Raw genomic sequence first — 26,392 nt, 5'->3', positions numbered from 1 at the left:
TCCCCCCATTATTCAATCTTATATTGACAATGGCCCTAAATTTAAAACTGTGTGTTGGATGGCCACTAATATGTCTATACAAGGCATTACTCAAGTCACAATTCCTAATACTACCCATGTGTTGCAAAATCCTAACCTTAAACATGTTGTTGGTCATGCCAACATAAAAACATGGGCAGCATACACACTCCGCTAGGTATACAATATTTGGAGTCCTACATGTGGCCCTCCCTTGTAGATGGAATATCTTGTTGGTCACTGGATGTTTGAACTCTACTTCCTTATTAATATGGACACAGGCCTTACATATACCACAGGGATATGTCCCTGCTTGGATATTAAACGTCCTACTATTAGGACCCATCCTTTCACTGCAAAGTAGGTCCTTAAGATTCCTATTCCTTCTGTATCGAAACATGGGATTGTTGCCAACAATATCCCTAAGACCCACATCACTGGTCAAGATGTTCCAGTTATTCTGTACAATTTTACAAATATCATTGATGTTACTACCATAAGTAAACAATAACTTAGGGCCCCCTTGCATATAACCACTCCTATTACTAACTATGGATTTTTCTCCGAGACCTTTTCAACCATGGCTTATACCTTGTCTTCCTAAGCCCTATACTATTATCAACAACTTTATGTACCAGGCCATTACCATAGCCCCTGTCCTTAAAACACTGGTCAAGTTTATCCAATTCTACATCAAATTGTGTGTCTAGGGTACACACCCTAGATATACGACTCACCTGTCCTTTAATTATGTTAGGGAACACATGGCGGGGGTGCATACTATCAAATGATAGTAGAGTATTTTGCCAACATTCTTTCCTGTATAGACTGGAAACAAAGCCATCTTGTGTTTGTTCCACACAGACATCTAAAAATTCTATACGTGTAAAGGATGTGTTTGCAGTAAATTTTAAAAAAGTGGTGGTGGAATGGATGTACGATAGAAAACAATCAAAGGAATTACAGTTGCCATTCCATAAGATAAAGATATCATCTACAAAACGGACATACATAGAAATGTAGTCCTTCCACCTGCTGCTGTTCAGAATCTCAGATGATTCCCATTTGGAGAGAACAAGATTGGCATAGGTGTTCGCACAGGGGGTACCCATGGCTACCCCCCGTGCTTGCCTAAACAAAGAACCTCCTCCTATGAAGACATTGTTCTCCAAAACCAAAGTCAGCATATCCTTCACTAACTCTACCTTGTGGATGGTTGCCCCCAGACCTCTGAGAAGCTCACCCACAGATGTTATACCATAATCATTGTGGATAACTGTGAACAGACTATTCACGTCCAAAGTGACCAATAGTCTGTTCACACCATCAGGTTTAACTACATCACCCAAGAGTCTCAAAAAATGCTCTGTATCTACAAGGATGTTGCTGATCATTTCCATGTATGGTTTAAGGGTAGCTTCCAACCAGATCGAAATGTTCTCAGTGACCCAACCCCTGCCTGATACTATAGGTCTCAGGGGTGGGTCACTCAGTGATTTGTGTATTTTAGGCAAGGCCTTGAACACAGGTGTGACTGGTTTCTCTACCCACAGGAACTCGAATGTTTCCTGCGCTATCTTCATGTCATTCTGTAAGGATCCTAGTCGCTGGTGTACTTTGTCAATGATAAGTCTAACCCTTAAGGGATTAATCTCTTCATAAGTGTCATCCATCTTCAACATATTCTTTAATTTGTTATACCAACTCGTGTCAAGGACTACGACTGCTCCTCCCTTGTCAGCCATTTTAATTGTTATATCATTATTATCCATCATGCCCTGTAAAGCTTGCTTTTGCGCCATAGTCATATTGTAATACGTATTAAAATTCCCATCACTGAAATATTTAATCAAATCCCTCTCACACCCATTCATAAAAAGATTCAAAGCTGGCGTAAAGTGAGGTACAAAACAGCTCGTTTTTTTAGGCAGTGTGCTGTTATATTCAGTATTACCAAACATCAATTTCAGCATAATATTGCGACAAAATAACATCAAATCCATGATAACTTCATTGTATATGCAAACCCTGCTGGGTACAAAAGTAAATCCTTTGTTAAGGACTGTCATTTCATCATTATTAAGTACATAAGATGATAAATTGTAAACAATACCAGTATGTATATGAGCAGTCATTGTAAAGTCAGTCTCCTCTTGTCCACATTTCTGTCCTCGCTTGAGGATCTCTTCCAAGCCCCTTTCTTCTTCACTGGGGCGGGTAGTTTCTCCAAAAAATGCAAAGGCCCCTGAATCACTTTGGGGCGTGCACCAGATCCATGAAAGCCATCTTCAGAGTCCCTAAGAGAGGTGGATGACAAAACTACCGCTTCTGGGACAGTTACATCAGTGGATAAAGGACTGATGTGCGTCTCACAAGGACGCATAACCCTCTCTTTATGTGCTATTCCAGCAGAGGTAGCTACATCTATATCCAAGACGTTGCTATTAGCATTCCCCTCCATATCCACATTCTGTACTACCAGTGCTGACGGAGGGAAAAGTTACCTGTTGTAACAGTTTGAACCATGCTAGGTTCACTCACTTGGCTGTCACGCCCCTCCATAGGACGTGTAACTGACTTCCTTTCAGTACGCTTAACATTCTCCGTATGGAGGGGCGTGACAGCCAAGTGAGTGAACCTAGCATGGTTCAAACTGTTACAACAGGTAACTTTCTCCCTCCGTCAGCACTGGTAGTACAGAATGCTGATATGGAGGGGAATGCTAATAGCAACATCTTGGATATGGATGTAGCTACCTCTGCTGGAATAGCACATGAAGAGAGGGTTACGCTTCCTTGTGAGACGCACATCAGTCCTTCATCCACTGATGTAACTGTCCCAGAAGCGGTAGTTTTTTCGTCCACCTCTCTTAGGGACTCTGAAGATGGCTTTCATGGATCTGGTGCACGCCCCAAGGTGATTCAGGGGCCTTTGCATTTTTTGGAGAAACTACCCGCCCCAGTGAAGAAGAAAGGGGCTTGGAAGAGATCCTCAAGCGAGGACAGAAATGTGGACAAGAGGAGACGGACTTTACAATGACTGCTCATATACATACTGGTATTGTTTACAATTTATCATCTTATGTACTTAATAATGATGAAATAGTCCATAACAAAGGGTTTACTTTTGTACCCAGCAGGGTTGCATATACAATGAAGTTATCATGGATTTGATATTTTGTCGCAATATTATGCTGAAATTGATGTTTGGTAATAGTGAATATAACCGCACACTGCCTAAAAAACCGAGCTGTTTTGTACCTCACTTTAAGCCAGCTTTGAATCTTTTTATGAATGGGTGTGAGAGGGATTTGATTAAATATTTCAGTGATGGGAATTTTAGTACGTATTACAATATGACTATGGCGCAAAAGCAAGCTTTACAGGGCATGATGGATAATAATGATATAACAATTAAAATGGCTGACAAGGGAGGAGTAGTCATAGTCCTTGACACGAGTTGGTATAATAACAAATTAAAGAATATGTTGAAGATGGATGACACTTATGAAGAGATTAATCACTTAAGGGTTAGACTCATCATTGACAAAGTACACCAGCGACTAGGATCCTTACAGAATGACATGAAGATAGCACAGGAAACATTTGAGTTCCTGTGGGTAGAGAAAACAGTCACACCTGTGTTCAAGGCCTTGCCTAAAATACACATCACTGAGTGACCCACCCCTGAGACCTATAGTATCAGGCAGGGGTTGGGTCACTGAGAACATTTCGATCTGGTTGGAAGCTACCCTTAAACCATACATGGAAATGATCAGCAACATCCTTGTAGATACAGGGCATTTTTTGAGACTCTTGGGTGATGTAGTTAAACCTGATGGTGTGAACAGACTATTGATGGTCACTTTGGATGTGAATAGTCTGTTCACAGTTATCCACAATGATTATGGTATAACATCTGTGGGTGAGGTTCTCAGAGGTCTGGGGGCAACCATCCACAAGGTAGAGTTAGTGAGGGATATGTTGACTTTGGTTTTGGAGAACAATGTCTTCATAGGAGGAGGTTCTTTGTTTAGGCAAGCACGGGGGGTAGCCATGGGTGTACCCCCTGTGCGAACACCTATGCCAGTCTTGTTCTCTCCAAATGGGAATCATCTGAGATTCTGAACAACAGCAGGTGGAAGGACTACATTTCTATGTATGTCAGTTTTGTAGATGATATCTTTATCTTATGGAATGGCAACTGTAATTCCTTTGATTGTTTTCTATCGTACATCCATTCCACCACCACTTTTTTAAAATTTACTGCAAACACATCCTTTACACGTATAGAATTTTTAGATGCCTGTGTGGAACAAACACAAGATGGCTTTGTTTCCAGTCTGTACAGGAAAGAATGTTGGCAAAATACTCTACTATCATTTGATAGTATGCACCCCCGCCATGTGTTCCCTAACATAATTAAAGGACAGGTGAGTCTTATATCTAGGGTGTGTACCCTAGACACACAATTTGATGTAGAATTGGATAAACTTGACCAGTGTTTTAAGGACAGGGGCTATGGTAATGGCCTGGTACATAAGTTGTTGATAATAGTATAGGGCTTAGGAAGACGAGGTATAAGCCATGGTTGAAAAGGTCTCATGGAGAAAAATCCATAGTTAGTAATAGGAGTGGTTATATGCAAGGGGGCCCTAAGTTATTGTTTACTTATGGTAGTAACATCAATGATATTTGTAAAATTGTACAGAATAACTGGAACATCTTGACCAGTGATGTGGGTCTTAGGGATATTGTTGGCAACAATCCCATGTTTCGATACAGAAGGAATAGGAATCTTAAGGACCTACTTTGCAGTGAAAGGATGGGTCCTAATAGTCGGACGTTTAATATCCAAGCAGGGACATATCCCTGTGGTATATGTAAGGCCTGTGTCCATATTAATAAGGAAGTAGAGTTCAAACATCCAGTGACCAACAAGATATTCCATCTACAAGGGAGGGCCACATGTAGGACTCCAAATATTGTATACCTAGCGGAGTGTGTATGCTGCCCATGTTTTTATGTTGGCATGACCAACAACATGTTTAAGGTTAGGATTTTGCAACACATGGGTAGTATTAGGAATTGTGACTTGAGTAATGCCTTGTATAGACATATTAGTGGCCATCCAACACACAGTTTTAAATTTAGGGCCATTGTCAATATAAGATTGAATAATAGGGGGGGATATTAAACATTTGACAGCTCTAGCTGAATCCAAATGGATTGTAGAATTTATGGCACATAGGGAACCGGGGCTTAATGATGTTTTACCTATTAAACCGACCCTCCTAAATAGGCGGGTTTTTCATTAGATGCTATTGGCTGGTTTATCTTTTAAAATGTTATTGGTTTAATGTGTGTTTGTCTGAAGAAGGGTTTATCCCGAAAGCGCTAACTTTGTTTCACTGTTTGATTCAATTTTAATCTGGTTTTACTCGTACAGCAGTGTCCTGTTTTTGTTTGGTTTAGTAAGTGGATTCGGTTTTCTAGTTGGCAACAACATCGCTGGCAGTTGCTCAGGGCTAGTTATTCACTGATTTTGCAATATTTGTGTGAGTTACTATCCTGTTATTCTTCCATAAGGGTTTATCTATCAGCCATTTCAACATGTCTGCACATGGATCCTCTTTTATGCAGTCTCATGTCGAAATATTTTTGAAAGGGATTTTTCATATAAGAGACCTCCAGGAAATCCAGTGGCCCCTCACTGCAATCTTAATTTTGTTTTAGAGTATCTCACGTTTGCTCTGTTTGAACCAGCGGGTCTAGATGTCCTGAAGTTCTTAATGTGGAATACAGTTTTACTGATTGCTCTGACCTCTGCAAAAAGGGTATCTGAGTTGCCAGTTCTTACGTGAGTCAACACTATCTCATTTTCCACAGAGATAGGTTTTCTTTGAGAACTTAATCCTTCTTTTATGCCTAAAGTGATGGCTGAGTTTATTTTAAACCAAACTATCAATCTCCCTGTTTTCTTTAACCTAAAAATGAGGGAGAAAGGATACTACATACCTTGGATGTCCACAGACAACTCTGGTGTTTTCTCAACGGAAGGTAAAAGCAAGGAACAACTTGTGTCAAAACAGATAATTTCCAAGTAGTTGTCTAAAGCTTTTGTTATACTCTACCACAGCAAAACTATTCTAGGCAGGGTCAAGGCCCAATCTACCAGGGACTTGGCTTCATTTGTGGCTTTTTGGAAAGGATTGGATTCTAGAAGCTGCAACTTGGTCCTCTGTACATAATTTTTCAAAACACTACATGCTTGATTCCTTCTCTAGGTCTAAATCGGCTTTGCTAGGACCATTGTTCCAGAGCTCCTGGACCCTTCCCTCTCCCCCCCTCCCAAAGGTAATCTACCCATATAACTAAGGCTACTGCAGCAATGATCAATATGATGAATATAGTACAGTTGTGTAAGTAACCTTGCTATAACAGTAGATGTTCAAATGATCACGGTTTCAGTAGCTGCTTCATCCCCCTGTTTTTTGGTGTGTTTATGCCAGTGTGTGGACATTTATTTTTCGTTGTTCTAGCATTGTCCTTTCAGGGCTCAGCCTCCCTCTCTCTGTAGGTATAAACACTCTGAAGGCATGGGACCCAAAAATGCCTTTAGGTCACCTCAGTTCAAACTGCCTGACTGGACACATGGAAGTTGCCCTGAAGCTGTGGAAGTTAGCCAGCTGTTATATCTTATGCAGGATATAACCCATATAACTAAGGCTGCTGCAGCAGTGATCATTCAGTCATATATCGTTATGGTAAGTTTACTTACACAACTGGACTTTCACTCATTTTGTCGCCATGATCAAGGTTGGCCCCTTATCCTACCCACTCCTTTGCACTCTGACACAGCAAGGTAGGTCAAGGACTTGAAAATCTAGGGATCCTCAACTTAACTGCATGCATAGTTTCAACCTAGTCCCCTTCAAGGACCACTGCAATGAGTGACTAGTGCACATTTTGCATGAAGCCAGGAAGCCCAACACACAAATCTTAATTGCACAAATGGAAATGGTTCTGTCCTTACAATTTAGTTAATGCTGCCTGTGGCTTATGGTTCTGTTCCACTTGGCAACTTTATCCTACACATCTATTAACTATTGCAGCATGCCTCTTTTTGGACAGGGACACCAGTCAAGCAGTTCTTGAAATAAGTACTTCATCTAGGACCACCCCCCCCCCCCCCCCCCGTTTTGACTTTTGTGATGGCAAAGATGGAAGATTCTTTTCTATTTCTCCTACTATGACAGTCTCTAAGCTGCAAGTATAGGCATGAAAATAAAATCTATATTTTCAAATGAGGAACAGTGTAAGCCTTAGAACTACGCCTTCATTCCAAAGGTTGTCTTAATATTAGCTTTCAGTCATACCATTCAACTGCTAATATCCTATTCTAGACCCCAATACAAGGGGAAAGGATGTATTTGGATATCCACAGACTACTGAGATTACACAGAGAAGCAGAGAATTTGTCAGACTGACAGCAGTTTACCTCATTTGTTGTAGGTAAACATGGCAAATTAGCATCAAAGCAAACACTTTCTAAATGGATTACAGACTGCATTGAGTGCTAACTATTACCCGAAAAGATATTGGAGGAACAAGATACACTCCATTAGGAAAGCAGCCACTACAGAGGCCTTCTTTAAACATCTTTCAGCTAACACTTGTGAGATGGCTACCTGGGCTATAATGCACACCTTTTCATGACATTGCATATTATATATATTCCGAGAGCAAGGCACGGTTTGCTATTGCAGTCCGGTAAGGTCATACTGTCAAATCTTTTGAGTCTGGGGTAATGCTACCCCTCGGTACAGTTGTGTTACGTATACTCACCATTGCAGTAGATGTTAGAATAGCAGGATCACTGCTGCAATATAAGCTGTCATCCACTTTCTCTGGAATAGATTTTGATAGTGCTAGCCCTCATTTCTCTCTTGGAAGTATGGATGTTGGAACTCCTTTACAGACTTTCCTTTTAGTGAAAGGGGGACCAAAGTTGACTTATTTCCTTGGAGGTGGTCTGCCCTCACCTCTGTGTGACAGGAATATTTTCCTAATGATTTTGCTGGCACTGCCTGGTAGGCTGGCCCCTTTGGTGGCTTGGATTATTAACATGGCTGTCACATTTTATTCTAGGACTGTGGCATGGAATGGTGTTCCCTTACCTGCAGGACATCATACCAACATCCTAGGTTATGCATTCAAATGTCAAAGACTATGTAGCTTGACCAAGAATGTGCAAAATGTTGGATTATTTTTTTTCCTCCACTGACACATTAGAAATGTTTAGATAATTAACATTATTCTGATGTCCTTCTATTCCAGTGTTGCATTATTCTTCATGTGGGTTTACTCCTCTTGTTTTACGTACATCCGGCCAGTATGCAGAAGTTTTCAGTCCCTCCATGGTGTGTCAGATGTCTGACATGGCTATTGGAACGTGCCTTAAAAGTGACGTCTGCACGCACCAGCCCTCAGAACTTCAGCCACCAGTCGTACACCAGGTTTTCCGTCTCGCTGTCGTCTCATTTCAGAAATCTGATAAGTACCCTGTTGGGGATCCTTTCAGTCCGATTATTTTGTTTATTGCCTGTTCATGTCATCCAGAAAAGACAAGTGCAGCTGGCAGATTCCTCATAAGGACGCACACAACCAGTGCCTTTTCTGCTTGGGTCGGTCACATAACCACAAGGCCTGCTCTATTTGTCAGGCGTTTGTGTCCAAAACCCTGTGTAGTCGCTTGCATGCACTTAATTTATACCTAGAAAATCAGAGGTTGAAACAGATTACATTAGGTATGGAAGCTTCATCTGATGTACCTTCGGAACCGCCAAAAAAGAAGGCCAAGACCATACGGCCGACCACTGCACTTCTTCTTCCTGACCCTCAGCCTGTGGCCAACGTCGGCCTGGTAGAGGAATCTGGTACCGCCGAACAGGATATAGCAGGTACTTCCATGGAAGAGTCAACAAAACATAGCAAAACATGTTTTCTACTACATCTATTTTTTGTAGTCAGCAATATTGGTATGGTCTTTGACTCTGGCTAGTCAATTAATTGTTTCTCAATTTCTACTGGTGAACAAATGAATAATAGTAAATATATATATATATATATATATATATATATATACATACATATACATACATATATATATATATATATATATATATATATACATATATATATATATATATATATATATATATATATATATATATATATATATATATATATATATATATATATATAGGGCTCTGTAGGCCACATGGTGATTTTTTTGGCATTGATAAAGGCTTTTTTGGGCCAAAATCGGTCTGCCTTTTACTTCAGTTCAAAAATAAAGTCCTGGATTTCTCTAATTCTGCTGGCTGTTTGTTTTTTGGTTTACTTCCACGGAAACCCACAATCCCAAGCGGATGGCACATCCTTAGAGTCTGAACCGACGTCTGTCTGTGACGCTGGGGGGGAGCCAGAGTTTTCCACAGGCCCATCGGATGCCTCCTGTCCTTTCCAGTTTGCCAAATTTAGGCCTTCTCCCCTTCAGATGCCAGCTAGGCCCCTTAAGAGGAAAGAAAAGAGAAATCACCTCTCTGCCCCTTCTGAAAGCATACCTGACTGGCAGGCTTTCAGTCAAAGTTTATTCAACGCCTTTAAGGACCTACAGCCTTCTACTGCAGGGAGTGCTAGCTTCCCTCCTCTGTTGAGCCCTAGGCCTCAACCCACAGACCCTACTACCAAGGAAGAGCAGCTATCTGATTCTTCCTCTGATGAATCACTATCCTATTCATCCCATATCTCTTCTCCCTTGGAGTATGGATCCCCAGAGGTGGAATCTGTTTGTCCTGACCCCCTAGTAGAGGATCTTACCTTTTCAGAAACCATCTCTAAGATGAAAGACTATTTTAAGTGGGAATCCTCTGAGATGAATGAAGTCTGAAAAAGATATGACCGCATTCAGATGGATTCCCCAAGTCCATTTGCCATTTCTGCTATCTTGCCTGCCTTCCTGGATGCCTTCTCCACAGCATCCTTAAATCCAGACTCCCAACCTCCTGCCCTTCGCAGGCCAAGCACCTCCTTAAGTGCCCTCCTGCTGATCCAGCCACTATCTCTGTCTACAGACAAGGCTTCTAAGCTCGTACCCACGACTGCCATACTCCCTGCTGACAAAGTCAGCAAAACTGTGGAACATCTGCGTAAAAATATATACACCTCTGCCACATTTTCTTTCAGAGCCACAAATTACCAAACTCACATGGCTAAGTATACTTTATCTCTCCTGGATAAAGCCACCAAGGAATTGGTAGATATTCCAGGTTGTGCTGCTAAAGCCTCACTGACCTCCCTTCTGGCCCTTACCTCCCAGGTTCCAGGCACTTAGTTATGATGCTGCAGAATCCTCAGCTAGCCCTGCAACATCAGCTTCTGCATTAAGGAGATAGTCATGATTACACTTGCAATCACTTCCTGAGGACTTTAGGTCAAAACTTATTGATGCCCCCTGGACAATACAGCATTCTTTGGTGCTAAAGTGGCTGACCTCTTTAAGTCACTTCAGCAGAAAGGGAAAGAAATGGATCTAAAACACTTGCTGGTTTCCCCAATACCAAAGTTTCAAAGAAACTACACACCAAGACTTCTGTTAATAAGGAAGCATTCCCGTCCTGCTACTTCCACTAGGCGTAGAAAGTCTACAAGGAAACAGCCATCTCTAGCCAGAGGTCACCCTTTCAAGATAGGGCAGTTAGCATCTGACTACCTGCTAGCCTTACCCCCACCACCCCCTCCCTCTCTACCTTTGTCAGCCTGTCTTGCTCACTGCCTCCTGGTGGGGTCTCTCATCATATCAGATGGGTGGGTCCTGACAATCCTTCAAAAAGGGTACTTCATATCCTGGCTCAAACCCATCAAAAAGAAGAGGCATCCCACAACCTCCATCACAACAACTGCACCTTCTGCAACCTGTGTTGCAAGTTCTTCTGGCTCAGGGCACCATCAAACCAGTGCCTACAGTAGGAAAAGGAAGAGGTTTCTACTCCAGAATTTTTCAGGTCCCAAGAAAAGACTGACATTGGAGGCCTATTTTAGACTTATCCCATCTCGCTCTATTCCTGCAGGTCCCAACCATTAGGATGTTGACTCTTCCTAACATCTTCCCACAAGGGTTCATGGCAGTCCTAGATATAAAGGATGCTTACCTTCACATCCCCCTATAAGACCCACTTACAGGAAATACCTGAGGTTCTTGGTGGGCCATCCCACTTTCAGTTCTCTGCCTTGCCCTTTTGGCTCTGTACTGCACCCAGGGTCTTCACCAAATGCCTGGCTCCATTGATTGTGCAGTAAGCATATTCCCTTACCTGGATGAACTGCTGATTCAAGCAGGCAACAGAGACCCTCCTCTTGCACATTCATTTCGTCATGTCCCTCTTACAATCTCTGGGCTTCTGGATAAATTCAGGAAGTAAATGCACACACAGCCAGGAAATGGAACAGCTTGTTGTAAGTTCACCAAGGCAGATTCAGTAAATCCAGGTAGGCACCAAACGAATTCAAATAATTCCTTTATTCAGAACCACAGAATAATATCAAGTGACACCATGCTGTTGAATCAGGTGTCTTATATACCTTGAAAATCCTAGGTTAATTAGAAAGCACTACCAATTAACATTTTAAAGAGACTGTGCACTATTCCACATGCTTAAAAATTCCTTTAAAACAAAATATATAAAAAAATATAATAGATTGCTTAAAAATAATGCATTAATGCATCTGTCACTACTAAAAATGCTGATAGCTTAAAATAAACAAAACATTGTGCACTGTTACCATAGTGTTTAACTTTGCAATAAAATTTGCTTTGTGCAAAAGTTGCACTTCTTTTGAAAATTGGGATAAGATGGAGTGACTTACCAACTGTTGTTCATGTAAGTATAATATAAGGCTAATGCCTAGTATGGGTATGACAATATTTTCCTTTTCTTGGTCTTGTTGACAACCCTGCTGGAAAAAGAACACTATATCTTAACCAAGTTAAACTATGCTGTACAATAGGTCTTTCCTTAACATAGACTTTGTATAGTGTAGCATTAAGTGAAAATCATGCCCATGTGTATGAGTACTTGCCATAAGTAATTGTGTGGGGAATGTCAAACTAAAGTCTTGCCCTTCTTAGTTTCAATGATACTGATCAAACCGTTGGAGGTCTCCCAGCATCTAACTTTAATTGCCAGAGGAGTTCTCGATATTCTAAAGTTGATTCCCAATCACCCCCTGGCATCAGGCTTAACTTGCTCCAGTACCATAAATTTCAGTTTTATGTTTGGACAGGTCAGGAGTGCTTATAAAAGCGTTGGTTTCCTTCTTTTGTTTATATCATAAAATGCGTTTGCCTACATAGAAACTGCTGCATGTGGTGCAGAAGCCTAAATAGACCACCCCTTGCTACCACATGTGAAATGGCCTGCGGGTAGATTTTAAACCTTCTGGATGGAATGGTGATACTTTTTTCTTCAAGATGGCATGGCATTGGCTACATGCCCCACATTTAAATGTTCCCTTTCTTGCTGGGTTAGTTTTCCTTGTAATGTTCTGCTTTTTCTCAAACATTTCCTTGAGATTGGTACCCTTCTCCTTACAAATGAAGGTTGGTCAGGCAATAGCCCTTTAAACTCTTCAAAGAGGGCAAGTACAGGCCAGTACTTTCTTACAGATTCCTCCATTTCCCTTGAGTGCAAAGAGTAGGTGTAGATAAAACTGTTCTTAAATTCATTGTTGATAACGGGAACAGAGCTGGCTGGTATGCCCGTTCCCTTACCCAGAAGGGTGGATAGACAGTTCCTCTTTGGAATTTACCTCCTCGACCAGGCTTTTGAAGAGGTCCAGAGGATAGCCCTTTCTAAGAACAGACTTTCCAAAACCTGACCTCTGCCATGTAGTCGTCATGTCCACTGCAAATCCTGCTTGCCCTGATGAGTTGTCCTTTGACAATGCCTTTTTTCTGGAAAAAAGGATGTGCACTCTCAAAGTGCAGAACAGAGTTGGCAAAGTAGGTTTCGATACAGCTTAGATTGAAAACTGTTCTCCAAGTAATTTTTGTATATGGTGACATCCAAATAATGCAATTGGTCTGGATCGGTGGAGTGAGTGAACTGCAGAAAATTGGTACTTGCATTGATGTGAGCAAAAACCTCAAAGCTCATCCTCAGACCCTTGCCACAAGATGCAGATGTCATCAAGGTAACGTCTGTAGAGTAGTAGATGTTGCTCCCAAGCTGGGATCAATACAAACTTGTGCTCCCATACGTGAAGAACCACGTTGGCATAAAAGGTGGCACAGGATGCCCCCATTGCTACTCCTTTACTTTGCTTGAAGATTTCTCCATTGAAAAGATGAAGTTGTTGATTTCCATGAATTCAATGACCAAGTTGCTTAGTCTGTTGTTCAAATCGGTTTCATTGGTGAGAAACTCACCAAACCAGTCCAGACCCTCATCATGTGGAATGCTAGAAAAGAGATCCTTGATGTCAATGGTCACCAGCAACAGGTCAGGAGAAAACTTGGTAGTAGGAAAATCACACAGAAAGTGCCAGGAGTCCTTGCATACATGCGTAAGCAGGGGTGAATCTCTTAGTCAAACAATCAATAAATTTACTGATGGGCTCCGTGATTCCTCCTGCCCCTGCTACTATTGGCCTGAATGCTGGTGGGTTAGTTCCCTTATGAATTTTAGGGATGCCAAACAAAACCGGTATCCTTGGTTTTTCTACATGTAAATAATTGTAGAGCTTCTCATTGATGGAATTTTGCAGCAATAAATCGTACAAATGGTAGTTGATTTGGGCTAGAGCAATATTGACTTCATTTCGTGAGACTGTTGAATATTGCCCATCATTTTGAAGCATGTTATGAATGTAAGCCTCATAGTCTGCAGCAAACATCAACACTACCCCTCCGCCTTTGTCCGGCTTCATTATCCTTACATTTTAACGTCTACAGACGTTACCTTGATGACATCTGCATCTTGTGGCAAGGGTCTGAGGATGAGCTTTTGAGGTTTTTTGCTCACATCAATGCAAGTACCAATTTTCTGCAGTTCACTCACTCCACCGATCCAGACCAATTGCATTATTTGGATGTCACCATATACAAAAATTACTTGGAGAACAGTTTTCAATCTAAGCTGTATCGAAAACCTACTTTTCCAACTCTGTTCTGCACTTTGAGAGTGCATCCTTTTTCCAGAAAAAGGCATTGTCAAAGGACAACTCATCAGGGCAAGCAGGATTTGCAGTGGACATGCGCACTACATGGCAGAGGTCAGGTTTTGGAAAGTCTGTTCTTAGAAAGGGCTATCCTCTGGACCTCTTCAAAAGCCTGAAAGAGGAACTGTCTATCCACCCTTCTGGGTAAGGAATGGGCATACCAGCCAGCTATGTTCATATTAACAATGAATTTAAGAACAGTTTTATCTATACCTACTCTTTGCACTCAAGGGAAATGGAGGAATCTGTAAGAAAGTACTGGCCTGTACTTGCCCTCTTTGAAGAGTTTAAAGGGCTATTGCCTGACCAACCTTCATTTGTAAGGAGATACCAATCTCAAGGAAATGTTTGAGAAAAAGCAGGACACTACAAGGAAAACTAACCCAGCAAGAAAGGGAACATTTAAATGTGGGGCATGTAGCCAATGCCATGCCATCTTGGAAGAAAAAGTATCACCATTCCATCCAGAAGGTTTAAAATCTACCCGCATGCCATTTCACTGGTCTATTTAGGCTTCTGCACCACATGCAGCAGTTTCTATGTAGGCAACATTTTATGATATAAACAAAAGAAGGAAACCAACGCTTTTATAAGCACTCTGACCTGTCCAAACATAAAACTGAAATTTATGGTACTGGAGCAAGTTAAGCCTGATGCCAGGGGTGATTGGGAATCAACTTTAGAATATCGAGAACTCCTCTGGCAATTAAAGTTAGATGCTGGGAGACCCTGGGCTTAACGGTTTGATCAGTATCGCTATTGAAACTTAGAAGGGCAAGACTTTAGTTTGACATTCCCACACAATTACTTATGGCAAGTACTCATACACATGGGCATGATTTTCACTTAATGCTACACTATACAAAGTCTATGTTAAGGAAAGACCTATTGTACAGCATAGTTTAACTTGGTTAAGATATAGTGTTCTTTTTCCAGCAGGGTTGTCAACAAGACCAAGAAAAGGAAAATATTGTCATACCCATACTAGGCATTAGCCTTATATTATACTTACATGAACAACAGTTGCGCCAAGTCACTCCATCTTATCCCAATTTTCAAAAGAAGTGCAACTTTGCACAAAGCAAATTTTATTACAAAGTTAAACACTATGGTAACAGTGCACAATGTTTTGTTTATTTTTAAGCTATTAGCACTTTTAGTAGTGACAGATGCATTAATGCATTATTTTAAGCAATCTATTATATTTTTATATATTTTGTTTTAAAGGAATTTTTAAGCATGTGGAATAGTGCACAGTCTCTTTAAAATGTTAATTGGTAGTGCTTTCTAATTAACCTAGGATTTTCAAGGTATATAAGACACCTGATTCAACAGCATGGTGTCACTTGATAAAGCTCAGAATTCCTCTGAGCGCTGTGTGTTATTATTCTGTGGTTCTGAATAAAGGAATTATTTGAATTCGTTTGGTGCCTACCTGGATTTACTGAATCTGCCTTGGTGAACTTACAACAAGCTGTTCCATTTCCTGGCTGTGTGTGCATTTACTTCCTGGTTTGGTTCTCTGCTGTTTGTTTGACTTCTTTTCTGGATAAATTCACCAAAATCACACCTGGAGCCCACTCAAGACATTGTCTTCCTCGGGTGCAGTATTCACACAGACCTTATGAAAACCTTTTCCCCCCCAATAAAGGTGGAAACCTTGATAGATCATTTCCTTCAGGTCCTCCAAGGCACAGAATTGACAGCAAGGCACAGTATCTCAGGCCGCGGGGCTACATGGCAGCCACTATCCCTGTGCTACCACTTGCAAGACTGCATATGAGAAAACTGCAGTGGTATCTCCGGTCAGTCTGGACACAACAATCCCACCCTCTGGAGTACAAGAGCCCCCTCCTCCCCTGCCTCAAGCTAGAAATCCAGGGGTGGCTCTCCAGCTACCCATGCCCACACAGGTCATGCATACAGATGTCTTAGATTTGGGCTGGGCAGCAACTCTCGACCATCAAAAAGTGCAGTGCCTGTGGCTACAGCTACACAAATGAGAACACATCAGTCTTTGAGAGATGAGGGCAATTCTTCTGGCTGTTCGAGCCTTCTTACCCTATCTCCAAAAGGGTCCCATGAAGATTTTCACAGACAATACCACAATTCTGTGGTACGTCAACAAACCGGGAGGGACCAAGTCATACCTCCTCTGCAGACTAGCTCTTTTAGTATGGGAACTGGCCACCTCACAGAGTGTGACTCTGCAGGCAGTCTACATCCCCTCTCTTCTCAACTCCCAGGTGGATTTTCTCAGTAGAACCATCACAAACAACCACAAATGGATGCTTCACAGGGATGTCTTCCTGGATTTGGTCCATTGGTGGGGTATTCCTCAAATAGACCTGTTTGCTTCTTCCATCAACAGGCAACTTCCTGGGTTTTGCACCAGGATACCAGAGCCACAGGCACTGGCAACAGGTGCCTTTTCAATTTCATGGAAGGGGAAGTTTATATATGCAACCCCCCCCCCTTCCCACTAATTCAGAAGGTCCTGCTGAAAATTCAGCAGGTCAGACCAGAAATCTTGTTGGTGACTCCCTACTAGCCAAGACAGCACTAGTTACACCTACTTCAACTGTCCAAGGGCTATCACCACAAATTACCCCATCAGAGTGGACCTTCTCACACAGCACAAGGGATCCAGATACACCCACAGTGGCAGCTACTTCACCTCACCCTGTGGCTGATAAGATTCTGATCCCTTTCAGACACCTTTGAGGAGGATGTGCTAAATGTCCTGCAGGAGGCCAGGAAACCATATAACAGAAAATCCTACCTTTCTAAGTGGAAAAGGTTCACTATATGGTGTCACAATAGATGGTTGGACCTGCTTGCCAGTGAGACTCCTATAGTGCTGTCTTACCTATGTGAACTACTGCAGTCAGGCTTGGCTTATTCTTCCATTAAGGCTCACTTGTCTGCAATTTTAGAATGCCTTCCTATGGGAACCCCCCTTTAGCATCCAGACTCCCTGCTAAGCCCTTTCTCAAAGGGGTGCTTCACCTCCGGCCACCCAGAAAACCATCCCCTCCACCATGGGACCTTAACTATGTTCTGGAAAAGCTTATGCTTCCTCCATTCCAGCCAGCAGACCAAGCCAGCAGACAGAGTCTCTAAAACATTGTACATGGAAAACTGTGCTACTCGTGACCTTAACATCAGCCAGAAGGGTCTCTGAGCTACAAGCCCTTAGGGCCAACCCACCCTTCCTAGTTTTCTACAATGACAGTCCCTGAGACTGCCAAGCACCTCCTTAAGTGCCCTGCTGCAGATCTTAGAACTGACCCTTCCTTCATGCCCAAGGTGGTGAATGACCTGTCCCTGAATCAGGCCATCCATTTACCTACCTTTTTCACTAACACACAGGGGGCAGTGAGAGACTACTTCACTCCCTGGATGTTCATAGACAAACTCAGGTTTTACCTGCATTAAACCAGGTCTATCAGACCAGTTTTTTGTCTCCATTCATCCCAGAGCCTTGGGAAAGGCAGTAACCAGACTTGACTATCTCAGTATGGATTTCAAAAGCCATTACCTTCTGGTACCAATAACATGGAAAATCTTTGCGTGGCACTGTCAAGGCACACTCCACAAGGGCTATGGCCTCCTCAGGAGCCTTCTTCAAAGGCCTGGACACTTATTCTGGGAGCAGCCACTTGGTCATCAGTACATACTTCACCAACCATTACAAGCTAGACCATATTTCTAAAGCCAGGGTGGGGGTTGCCAGAGCAATCCGTCACAGATTCATGGAAACAGCTTCTAGACCTCCTCCCCACTACAGTGAGCTTTGGCACTCACCCACATGTAGAATACTGCAACATTGGAATAGAAGGACATAGAAAAGTTGTGTAAAATCATAACCATAGATGTCCTCCCCTTCCATGTTGCAGTATTCCTTCCCACCCTCCTTCCTGTTACATTACATTTCCCTTTCTGGATGGCAAGGACTGGCATTGCCCTTCCTAGGACTGGCTCCGACCTGAGCTTTCAGTTCTGAGGGCTGGTTCATGCAGATGTCACTTTTAAGGCCCACATTCCAACAGCCATGTCAGACATCCAACGCACCACAGAGGGACTGAAAACTTTTGCATAACTGGCCAGATGTACGCGAAGCAAGAGGTGTAAACCCACATGTAGAATACTGTAACATGGAAGAGAAAGACATCTATGGTTATGGTAATATTTTACACAACTTTTCTTTTTCAGTGAAGAGGTTAGTCTGGCTAGGAAAATACAAATGGGATAAACTGGGTTTAGATTCTTGTCTGAACAGGTGAGTTTGGTTGCTGTGCAAGTAGTTTGGTGTGATTTTTTATTTGTGTGTATATATGTATGTGTGTGTGTGTGTGTGTATATATATATATATATATATATATATATGTGTGTGTGTGTGTATATATATTAATTTATAGTTTGTAAATTTGTATATTTTATCTGTAGTATACTGATATTTTTTCTTCTGCACTTCTAGCCTTGCCTGAATGTGTATTTGATGAAATTCCAACCTGTGATTCAGGAGAAGAGGAAGATGTACCAGTTGCAGTTCAGAAGGCCTCCAAGGAAAAAGTACCAAAATCCAATCCCAAGCTGCCTGTTACTCACTCCCGAATTGCTCAAAAGGGGTCATCTGTTATCAAATTTCAAGTTGGTGTGATTCCAAGGTATAAGCAGTGTGTAAGTTTGGGTATATATGCAAGTGTTATGTAATATGTTGTGTGTGTGCTTTTTTGTCTTTTATCTTCGTGTATGAGATTTTCTAGTCCTGTCTGGCATCACTGCACTGGGTCAGAACAATAAAGACCCCCCTTACTTCAGTACTGACCAGTTAGAACAGAATCTGTAAAAATAGAGGCAACACTGAGTTTCATTTCTGTTTCAAAACCATGTTCTTCACCTTCTTGCTCATATTTACAGTAGAAGATTTTGAAGTCTGTTTTTGTTGGGCAGGAATAATGATTCACCCTGCTTAAAGCACTGTCTCTGGTTTAGTAGGATCACTTTAGGTCAGTTCCTTGCCCTCATTCCCTTGTGTTTGATTTACCTTTTGAAGTTTCTAGGGGAAAATGCCTGTGAGCCATGGGCATTCCTCCCTTAAAATGCCAGTCATTCAGGGTGCCATCAGAGTATCCTGGTGGTACCACACACTGCCTTGTTAGCCATTGAGAAAGTCAGATGCACTTTGCATGTTGCCACCAGAGTGAGCATATTGTCTAAGGTATCCTGGTGCTGACTCGTGTGACCTCTGGTCCAGTGCAGGTGTCACCAACCATGGCACTTTTCCACAGTGTAAGAAGTACTAAACTTTGGGGCAGGTATGATAAGAAGCCTGCTCTACTATATTGATGATTAAGATGCTAAGCTACATTTCACAGGATAGATTCAGCAAACTTTGGAGGGAGAAGTTGGAAACTGATATCAAGGGGAAAAAATTTGGTGATTTGTTTTTTTTTTTTTTGTCCTGTTTTCTTCAGTGTAAATTCATGTTACCCATTGCACCTCTGATTATGCTAGCATTTTGGGTAGAGCCTCAACCTCCTTTTTGCGTCTTTGCAGGATGGCATGGCTGAGGTTGCCCTCTTAAAAATCATGTTCGTAATGCCAAAGTGAATATAATAAATAAGCCATGCCATTTTCACATTATCATCTTTGGGCTTATGATCATCGATGTATTGTATAGCTAAACACTCCACATGAGCTTTTATTACAAAATTAACTTTTATGAAGTACTGCCAAAACTAGAAAATACACTGAATGTCTGCCTTCACATTCTCTCATTGGAAATATTTGGAACACTTTGGTTCCTTTCAGTGGTTACACAGAAAACAGCTAAGCTTTATCATTGGTTGAAAGCACTAGTGTCCTCTTCCCATCTCCTGAAACATGTGAAAGTATAGAGAACTACAGTTAAACAATTGTTCATAGGTTCATACTAGGCTATCTGCCCTGGGGCAATTATAAGCCTAGCACGATTCTGTATGGCTTACGCCACCCCTTGATTTGAGTATACTGTGCCCTTTTTGAGGTTTAGTTTACTGTGCATCTGTCTAATAGTGACACGGGAGTAATCCCTGGGACAAACCTACGATCCCTCATCCACTTATCGAGATTCTTCTTGAAGAGTTTCAGTGAGGTGCTCTGCCTCACATGAACTGGAAATCTATTCCAGAGCGAAGGGAGCCTCTGGGTTATGAACCTGTCCCTCCAGCAAGTTCTATTTATTTCTGTGCTGAGGTTGAAGTCCCTCGAGCGTGTGGCTCTAAGGGATTTAGATTTACTGAGATGAAGCATGTCCATTAATTCTGGATTTGACATAACTTTGTATGTCAGGCATAGATCGCCTCAAAGTAGGCGGTATGCAACTGAGTAGAGCTGGAGTTTTTTTAACCGAGCAGCATATGGCATCTATTTGAGACCCTTGATCCTTTTGGTGAGATACTTTTGGGGTCTTTCTAATTGCTGCAGGTGTCGGGTAAGGTACATCCCAAAAGGGGCATTGTATTCTATGATTGGCCTGATGAGGGATGAATAAAGGGGCACGATTACCTCTCTTGATCTAGATGTGAAACCCTTCGTGATTAGGTGGGCTATGTAGAAGGTCTTTCTAACCACTTTGGCAATGTGGTTTTCAAAGGAGAGATTGCTATCAACTTGGGTCCCCAGGTCCCTAATAACTTTCTCTGTACTTAATGGGTTTCCGCCTATGTGATAATTTGTGGGCACATTGTTTTTGCCAAAGGGTATGACTAGACATTTTTTGGCATTTAGCTTTAAACCATGGCGCTGGCACCAGTTATCTGTCTCTGTGAGACCTTTTTGAAGGATGTTTGTGTCAGCTGGAGAGTTGATTATGGCGCCCAGTTTGCAGTCGTCTGCGAACTTGGTGAGCCATAGTCCTCCCACGTTTGCCTGTACCTCGGAAAAGTATATACCGAACAAGAGTGGTCCCAGGACAGAACCCTGTGGGATGCCACATGTGACCAGTTTCGAGTCTGACATGGCTTCAGCAACTCTCACTCTGTGGGTTCTGTCTTTGAGACAGTTTGCGACCCATCTTGTGACATAGGGGTTTATATTTAAGCTGGATAGCTTATCTATGATGCCCGAGTGGGGTATTGTGTCAAATGCCTTTGCAAGGTCCATATAGGCTGTGTGGACTACCTTCCCTTCATCTATGGCTTTCGTGACTGTTTCAAAGAAGTCAACCAGGTTCAAAAGGCAGGATCTGCCCTTGACAAAGCCGAACTGGGTAGGATCCTAGTGTCTGTAGGTCCCCAATGTCTTTGTTTATGATGATCCTCTCCATAGCCTTGCAGACTAAGCTAGTCAGGCTTATGGGGCGATAGTTTCCAGGGTCCGTAGAGGCTCCACCTTTGTGGAGTGGGACCACTGTTGCTGTACGCCATTCTGTGGGCACATATCCTGTAGTGAGGCTGAGATTGTATAGCTGTTTTATTTGAGGGATTAGTTCCTCTTGTAGTTCATGTAGGACGCAACCTGGGACGCCATCTGGTCCCATGGAAGCAGTGTTTTTTGCTTTGGAGAGGGCATCCTTCACCTGAGCATCTGAGATGTTTGGGAGGCAGCCCTCTGCCGGGATAGATACTTGCTCTTTTGGGGTGGGGGGGTGGAGAAGTTTGCACTGAACCTGTCTGCCAGGATATTGGTGATGTCTGTGGGTTCAGTGTATTTTTTGTCGTTTAGAATCAACTCAGAACAAGTCTGGGAGTTGCATCCCAGGTTTCTAACATAACTGAAAAAAGCCTTATGATTGTCTTTGGTGTCCTGTGCAATTTTTCTCTCGAAGCTGGCCTTGGAGGATTTTGAGGGATCGTAATTTTTTGCTAGTACTGATCAGAGATGCCTTCCCTATTAGGGATTTTGCTCTATCATGTAGTAGCTTCTTCCTTCTATTGTACAGTTTATTTATGGCAGGGGTCCACCAGACTGGACGCCTGCCTTTGGTTGATTGGGTCTTGGTTTTGTTTGGGATAGCATGATCCATGCGTTCCTGGAGATGTCCGTAGAATGCATTTATATAGGATTCTGCAGTTTGGGCTGTAGTTTCCACTGGCCCTGGGGCCTTGAAGGATTCCACTTCGGTTTTGAGAAGTGAGAAGTTTGCTTTTGAGAAGTTTTTCACTGTGGTTTTCTGGGCTGGGGGTGGGGTCGGGATGCGGACATTCAGTGAAATTAATTTATGGTCTGATCTTACCAATGAGGGATATACTTCTGGTGTGGAGCATAGAGTCCACATGTTGGTAATGATCAGGTCTAGTATGTTGTCCCCTCTTGTGGCAGTGGTGACTAGTTGTTCCATAGCATTTGAGTTTATAATTTCTAGGAACCTTTGGGCTAAGGTGCTGGGGCTTGAGTAGTGCTCCCAGTCAATGTTTGGGTAGTTGAAGTCACCCAATATAATGGTGTTCGGAGAGATCTTCATGTTATCCAATGTTTTCAGGAAAGCCGAATGGGATTCCTGACTTTGAGAGGGTGGTCTGTAGGATGCTATAAACTGAAAAGCAGTCTTGCCCCACTGTTAGTTGCACATGGATGGTCTCCGATACTTCCTGCAATGCCACTAACCTGGAGGTGTGGATATCCTTGATAAATATGGAAACTCCCCCCTCCTTTTGTGGTTCGGTCCAGGTTTTGGGGCCGAAAAGCATGATACGAGGTATAGCCTGGTAGTGCTGGGGTGCTCTCTGGAGCCTTGAACCAGGTTTCTGTCACTGCACAGATATCGATGTTCTCCATACTGAGGAGAGCTTTGAGTGCATGCATCTTGAGGTTAAGACTTCTGGCGTTTAGCAGCATTACCCTTAGTTTCTTGTTCCTTGTGCTGTCTATGAGGGTGGGTTTGACTTTTGAGCCTTGCCTAAAGCAGTTTTTCTGTCACACTGTTAAATTAATTGCTTATGATTATTTGGCAATTCTTAAAAAAAAAAAAAAAAAAAAGTAAATTAAGCTTTGCTTCCTTCCAGAAAGACAATGGTACATCCTGATGGGCAAGCTAATTGTAAGGGAAAGCTAATATGCTTTCAAGGTCCAGTTTCTGGCATTGGCCTTCCAGGTGAGGAGGCAGGGTGTGTGAGAAAACACAAGGCAGTTATGTTATCTGACTTGCATGGGGTTTATATAGGCGTCTTGAGAAGCAAGGTGAAATTTACTCCTCTGCTCATTACGCCTTGCACTTGCTTCACAGTCACACATCAGAAAGTGGCTCTTTTTTTTTGTGGGGAGAGCAGACTGTAAATGACATAAGAGAGCAATCATATAATTCATGTTAGGGCAGTGTGTCTAAAAGCAGCAACTTGAAATATATTATTGTGGTATTATGTTTTTCATTTTCTTAGTGAGACACCAGAAGTGTAAAGAAGATGGCTTGGTGAGAGGCAATGTATTTAATCAGAATGCAGTAATAAAATTGCTTCTGAATGTTTGATATGCTGTGTTGAGATATGGTGTCTGCCAAAGAATACTGATGACTTCCAAGTCTGAGAATGGTCTACCTTCTCAGACGGGGCACATTTTATCAAGCTCCTATATGTGCAAAAGGAGCTGAACTATTGGTTGCATCTTTAAAAAGACATTGAAGAGACAACCCATGTTTTGGTTTTTGATTACTGCTTCGTAATTTCTCAGACTTCCTAAAACAGATGTCAAATCAGCTCACAACAAACGTGCTTTCTTTTTTTACTTTTATGGCTGTTGGCAAGTATGGGAAACATTTAGAATCCCAAAAGACAAAAACACAGAAGGATAAAAGATCAACCACAGAAGGTTGAAACACAATGCCACATTCATTTACTACTGGCTTTTTAGATGTACTAAAGAGCCATTAAGTTGTGCGAGATTGCGACATAGCAGAAACTGGGTTTTTGCTCTTTCTCTATTGTGGTGCAGTGTCAGAGTTGATGCATATAAGTAGCAGGGGGTGTGATCGGTACAACCCCCCACCATAATACATGTTTTTATAAAATTCGGGGGTTTGTGTTTCTACCTTATGTGGTCAGATTTTCAGTAGTCTGTGTTTGTCCTTTGGTATTATGAATGTACTCCAACAAATACATAATATATTTGTTTTTTGCAAGTGAAATCTATTATCTTTGTTCCTGAAAGTGATGCTACTTGGCTTTCAGTGTGCTATTGCAGAAAAAAAGAAGAGGGAAGACATTGTCAGGAGTTTTATCTCTGGCTGTCTGAAATTCACTGTGCTGCTGTTCTGCTACCTTTGCAGCTAAAAGTGCAACCTAACTAGAATTTGTACCTGACCGTTCAGTTTTGTTACCCCAAAAAATTGATAGACAATGTCAAACTGCTGAGACAGAGAAAACCCTTATAGCCTCCACCAATGGAACTGCTTGATCTTTAGATTGTTCAGGCTGCCAAACTGTGTATACCTCTTTTTGCATTAGGTGTACAGATTTTGCCCAAGGTGGAAAGAATGCAGCTCTTGTCCGGAACTTGTCTTTAATTCTGAAATAATAAGTTAATAAAAAAATGTTAATAGGTAAGGGAAAGTTTATTTTTTGCATTTAAGGTGGAGTAAACTTCATCTGCTGATGAATGCATTGTGCTGGCTTGTAAATGAGGACTGCGTTCCAGTGCAAATCCTTGTGTGTAAAATGTCATTCATTAGTGGTTTGCTCCTAAGTATCTTTTCAGAATTCCCTGACTTTTTTGTTCCATCTGGGGACTATTTGATCATAGATTGCAAGGCCAGATAAAATTAATGTGCAAAATATATGATTTGATGTCAATCTTCGTTCATTCTTGATGAATGGACTCTGTCCTGATCCTCGGAAGCAATTAGTCCGTTATACAGCTCGCACCGGCCAAAAAACGCTTGAGCTAGTACTCTAACCACAGTGCCCCTGGCTTTATTAAGTCAGATCTCATTTGCCACTCTTAGCAAGACACATCAGGCGTTGCTCAAGTCCTTAAAATTAATTTTTCCTAATGTATATTTTACACACACACACACACACACACACACACACACACACATACATATATATATATATATATATATATATGTGTGTGTGTGTGTGTGTGTGTGTGTATATATATATATATATATATATATATATATATATATATACATATATTGTTGACCTCCTCTCCCGCCTTTCTTACCTCTTGTGGTATTTCTTAGTTCCATTGTTGGAACCTGTTTTCCTTCTACTTTATACCATTGGTATTTTCCTCTACCATCGTTGGTAGAACTTCCGTCTATCCCTTAGTGTGTGTGTGTGTGTGTGTGTGTGTGTGTGTGTGTGTGTGTATACAGTTAGTGCCCTTTCCAGTGCCAACTTTAAAATGGCAGAAACACAGGCATTTCTGGATTCCAACAGTGCCAACACTGTGGAAGAAAGATGCCTAATTCAGATGGGCATCCTTCCTGTGTTTATTGTCTAGGAGCTCCTCATCTAGACCCAGACCATGATGTCTGCCAGACCTTTAGTCACCAGGCCTTGGTCGAGCATTGAAATAAGCTCATTTTAAACGGCTTATTGAAAACTTCTTTTAGTGAAGCTTTGTCCAAGGCGCTCTCTCTCTCCTCCTAAATATGACACTTCCAAAAAGAAGAGCCACTCTGTACCTGTCTTCCCCCATGGCACCGGTGGCCCAAAAATATAAGACTCTAGTTCCGACTACCTCCTCAGAACCAAAAGCAAAGGTACTGAAGCTACAAGCTCTAGAGTCCTCTGTACTGACTGCTGTTACTACAGTGCCTTCGGCACCAGCATTGGCTTCTTTGGTTTCTGGCTCTGTGCCAACTTCTGCAGCACCTCAGTAAGTTTTAGCAACCCCCTTGGTGCAGAAACCAGAGCCAATTCTCCCCAGGACAAGGTATTTACCTTCCATAGACCCTATTGTGGACCAGTCACCCGCCCCTTTCTGGACCAACCAGAGCCTCAATCAGGATATCTATTTGATCTTCCAGGAGTCTCTCCAAGGTGGACTTCTTGAGATTGTTGGATTAACTGTTGGCAGTCACAGGTATTCCTGCCGCTTTTCAGGCCCCTTTCCTATCTAGACTTGGAGTTTTCTTCTCTAAGGAGTCCTGCGCTATCTCCTCC

General features: G+C 42.1%; 1 protein-coding gene across 1 annotated transcript in view; it reads left to right on the top strand.

Annotated features, from left to right (window-relative positions):
• The window catches only part of CKAP2L (cytoskeleton associated protein 2 like), a gene marked incomplete in the record, with an annotated part of 1,473,239 nt that overhangs the window by 1,236,681 nt on the left and 210,166 nt on the right, over nucleotides 1–26,392 (top strand). Inside the window, 1 exon segment of the mRNA XM_044084267.1 lies at nucleotides 18,781–18,970. Coding sequence (XP_043940202.1) covers nucleotides 18,781–18,970 — 190 coding nt within the window.

Source organism: Protopterus annectens, chromosome 9.part0 (genome assembly GCF_019279795.1).
Source record: "Protopterus annectens isolate FY-2018-M chromosome 9.part0, PAN1.0, whole genome shotgun sequence".
Classification (NCBI taxonomy): Eukaryota; Metazoa; Chordata; order Ceratodontiformes; family Protopteridae; genus Protopterus; species Protopterus annectens.
This window is presented reverse-complemented; position numbering and strand designations above follow the sequence as displayed.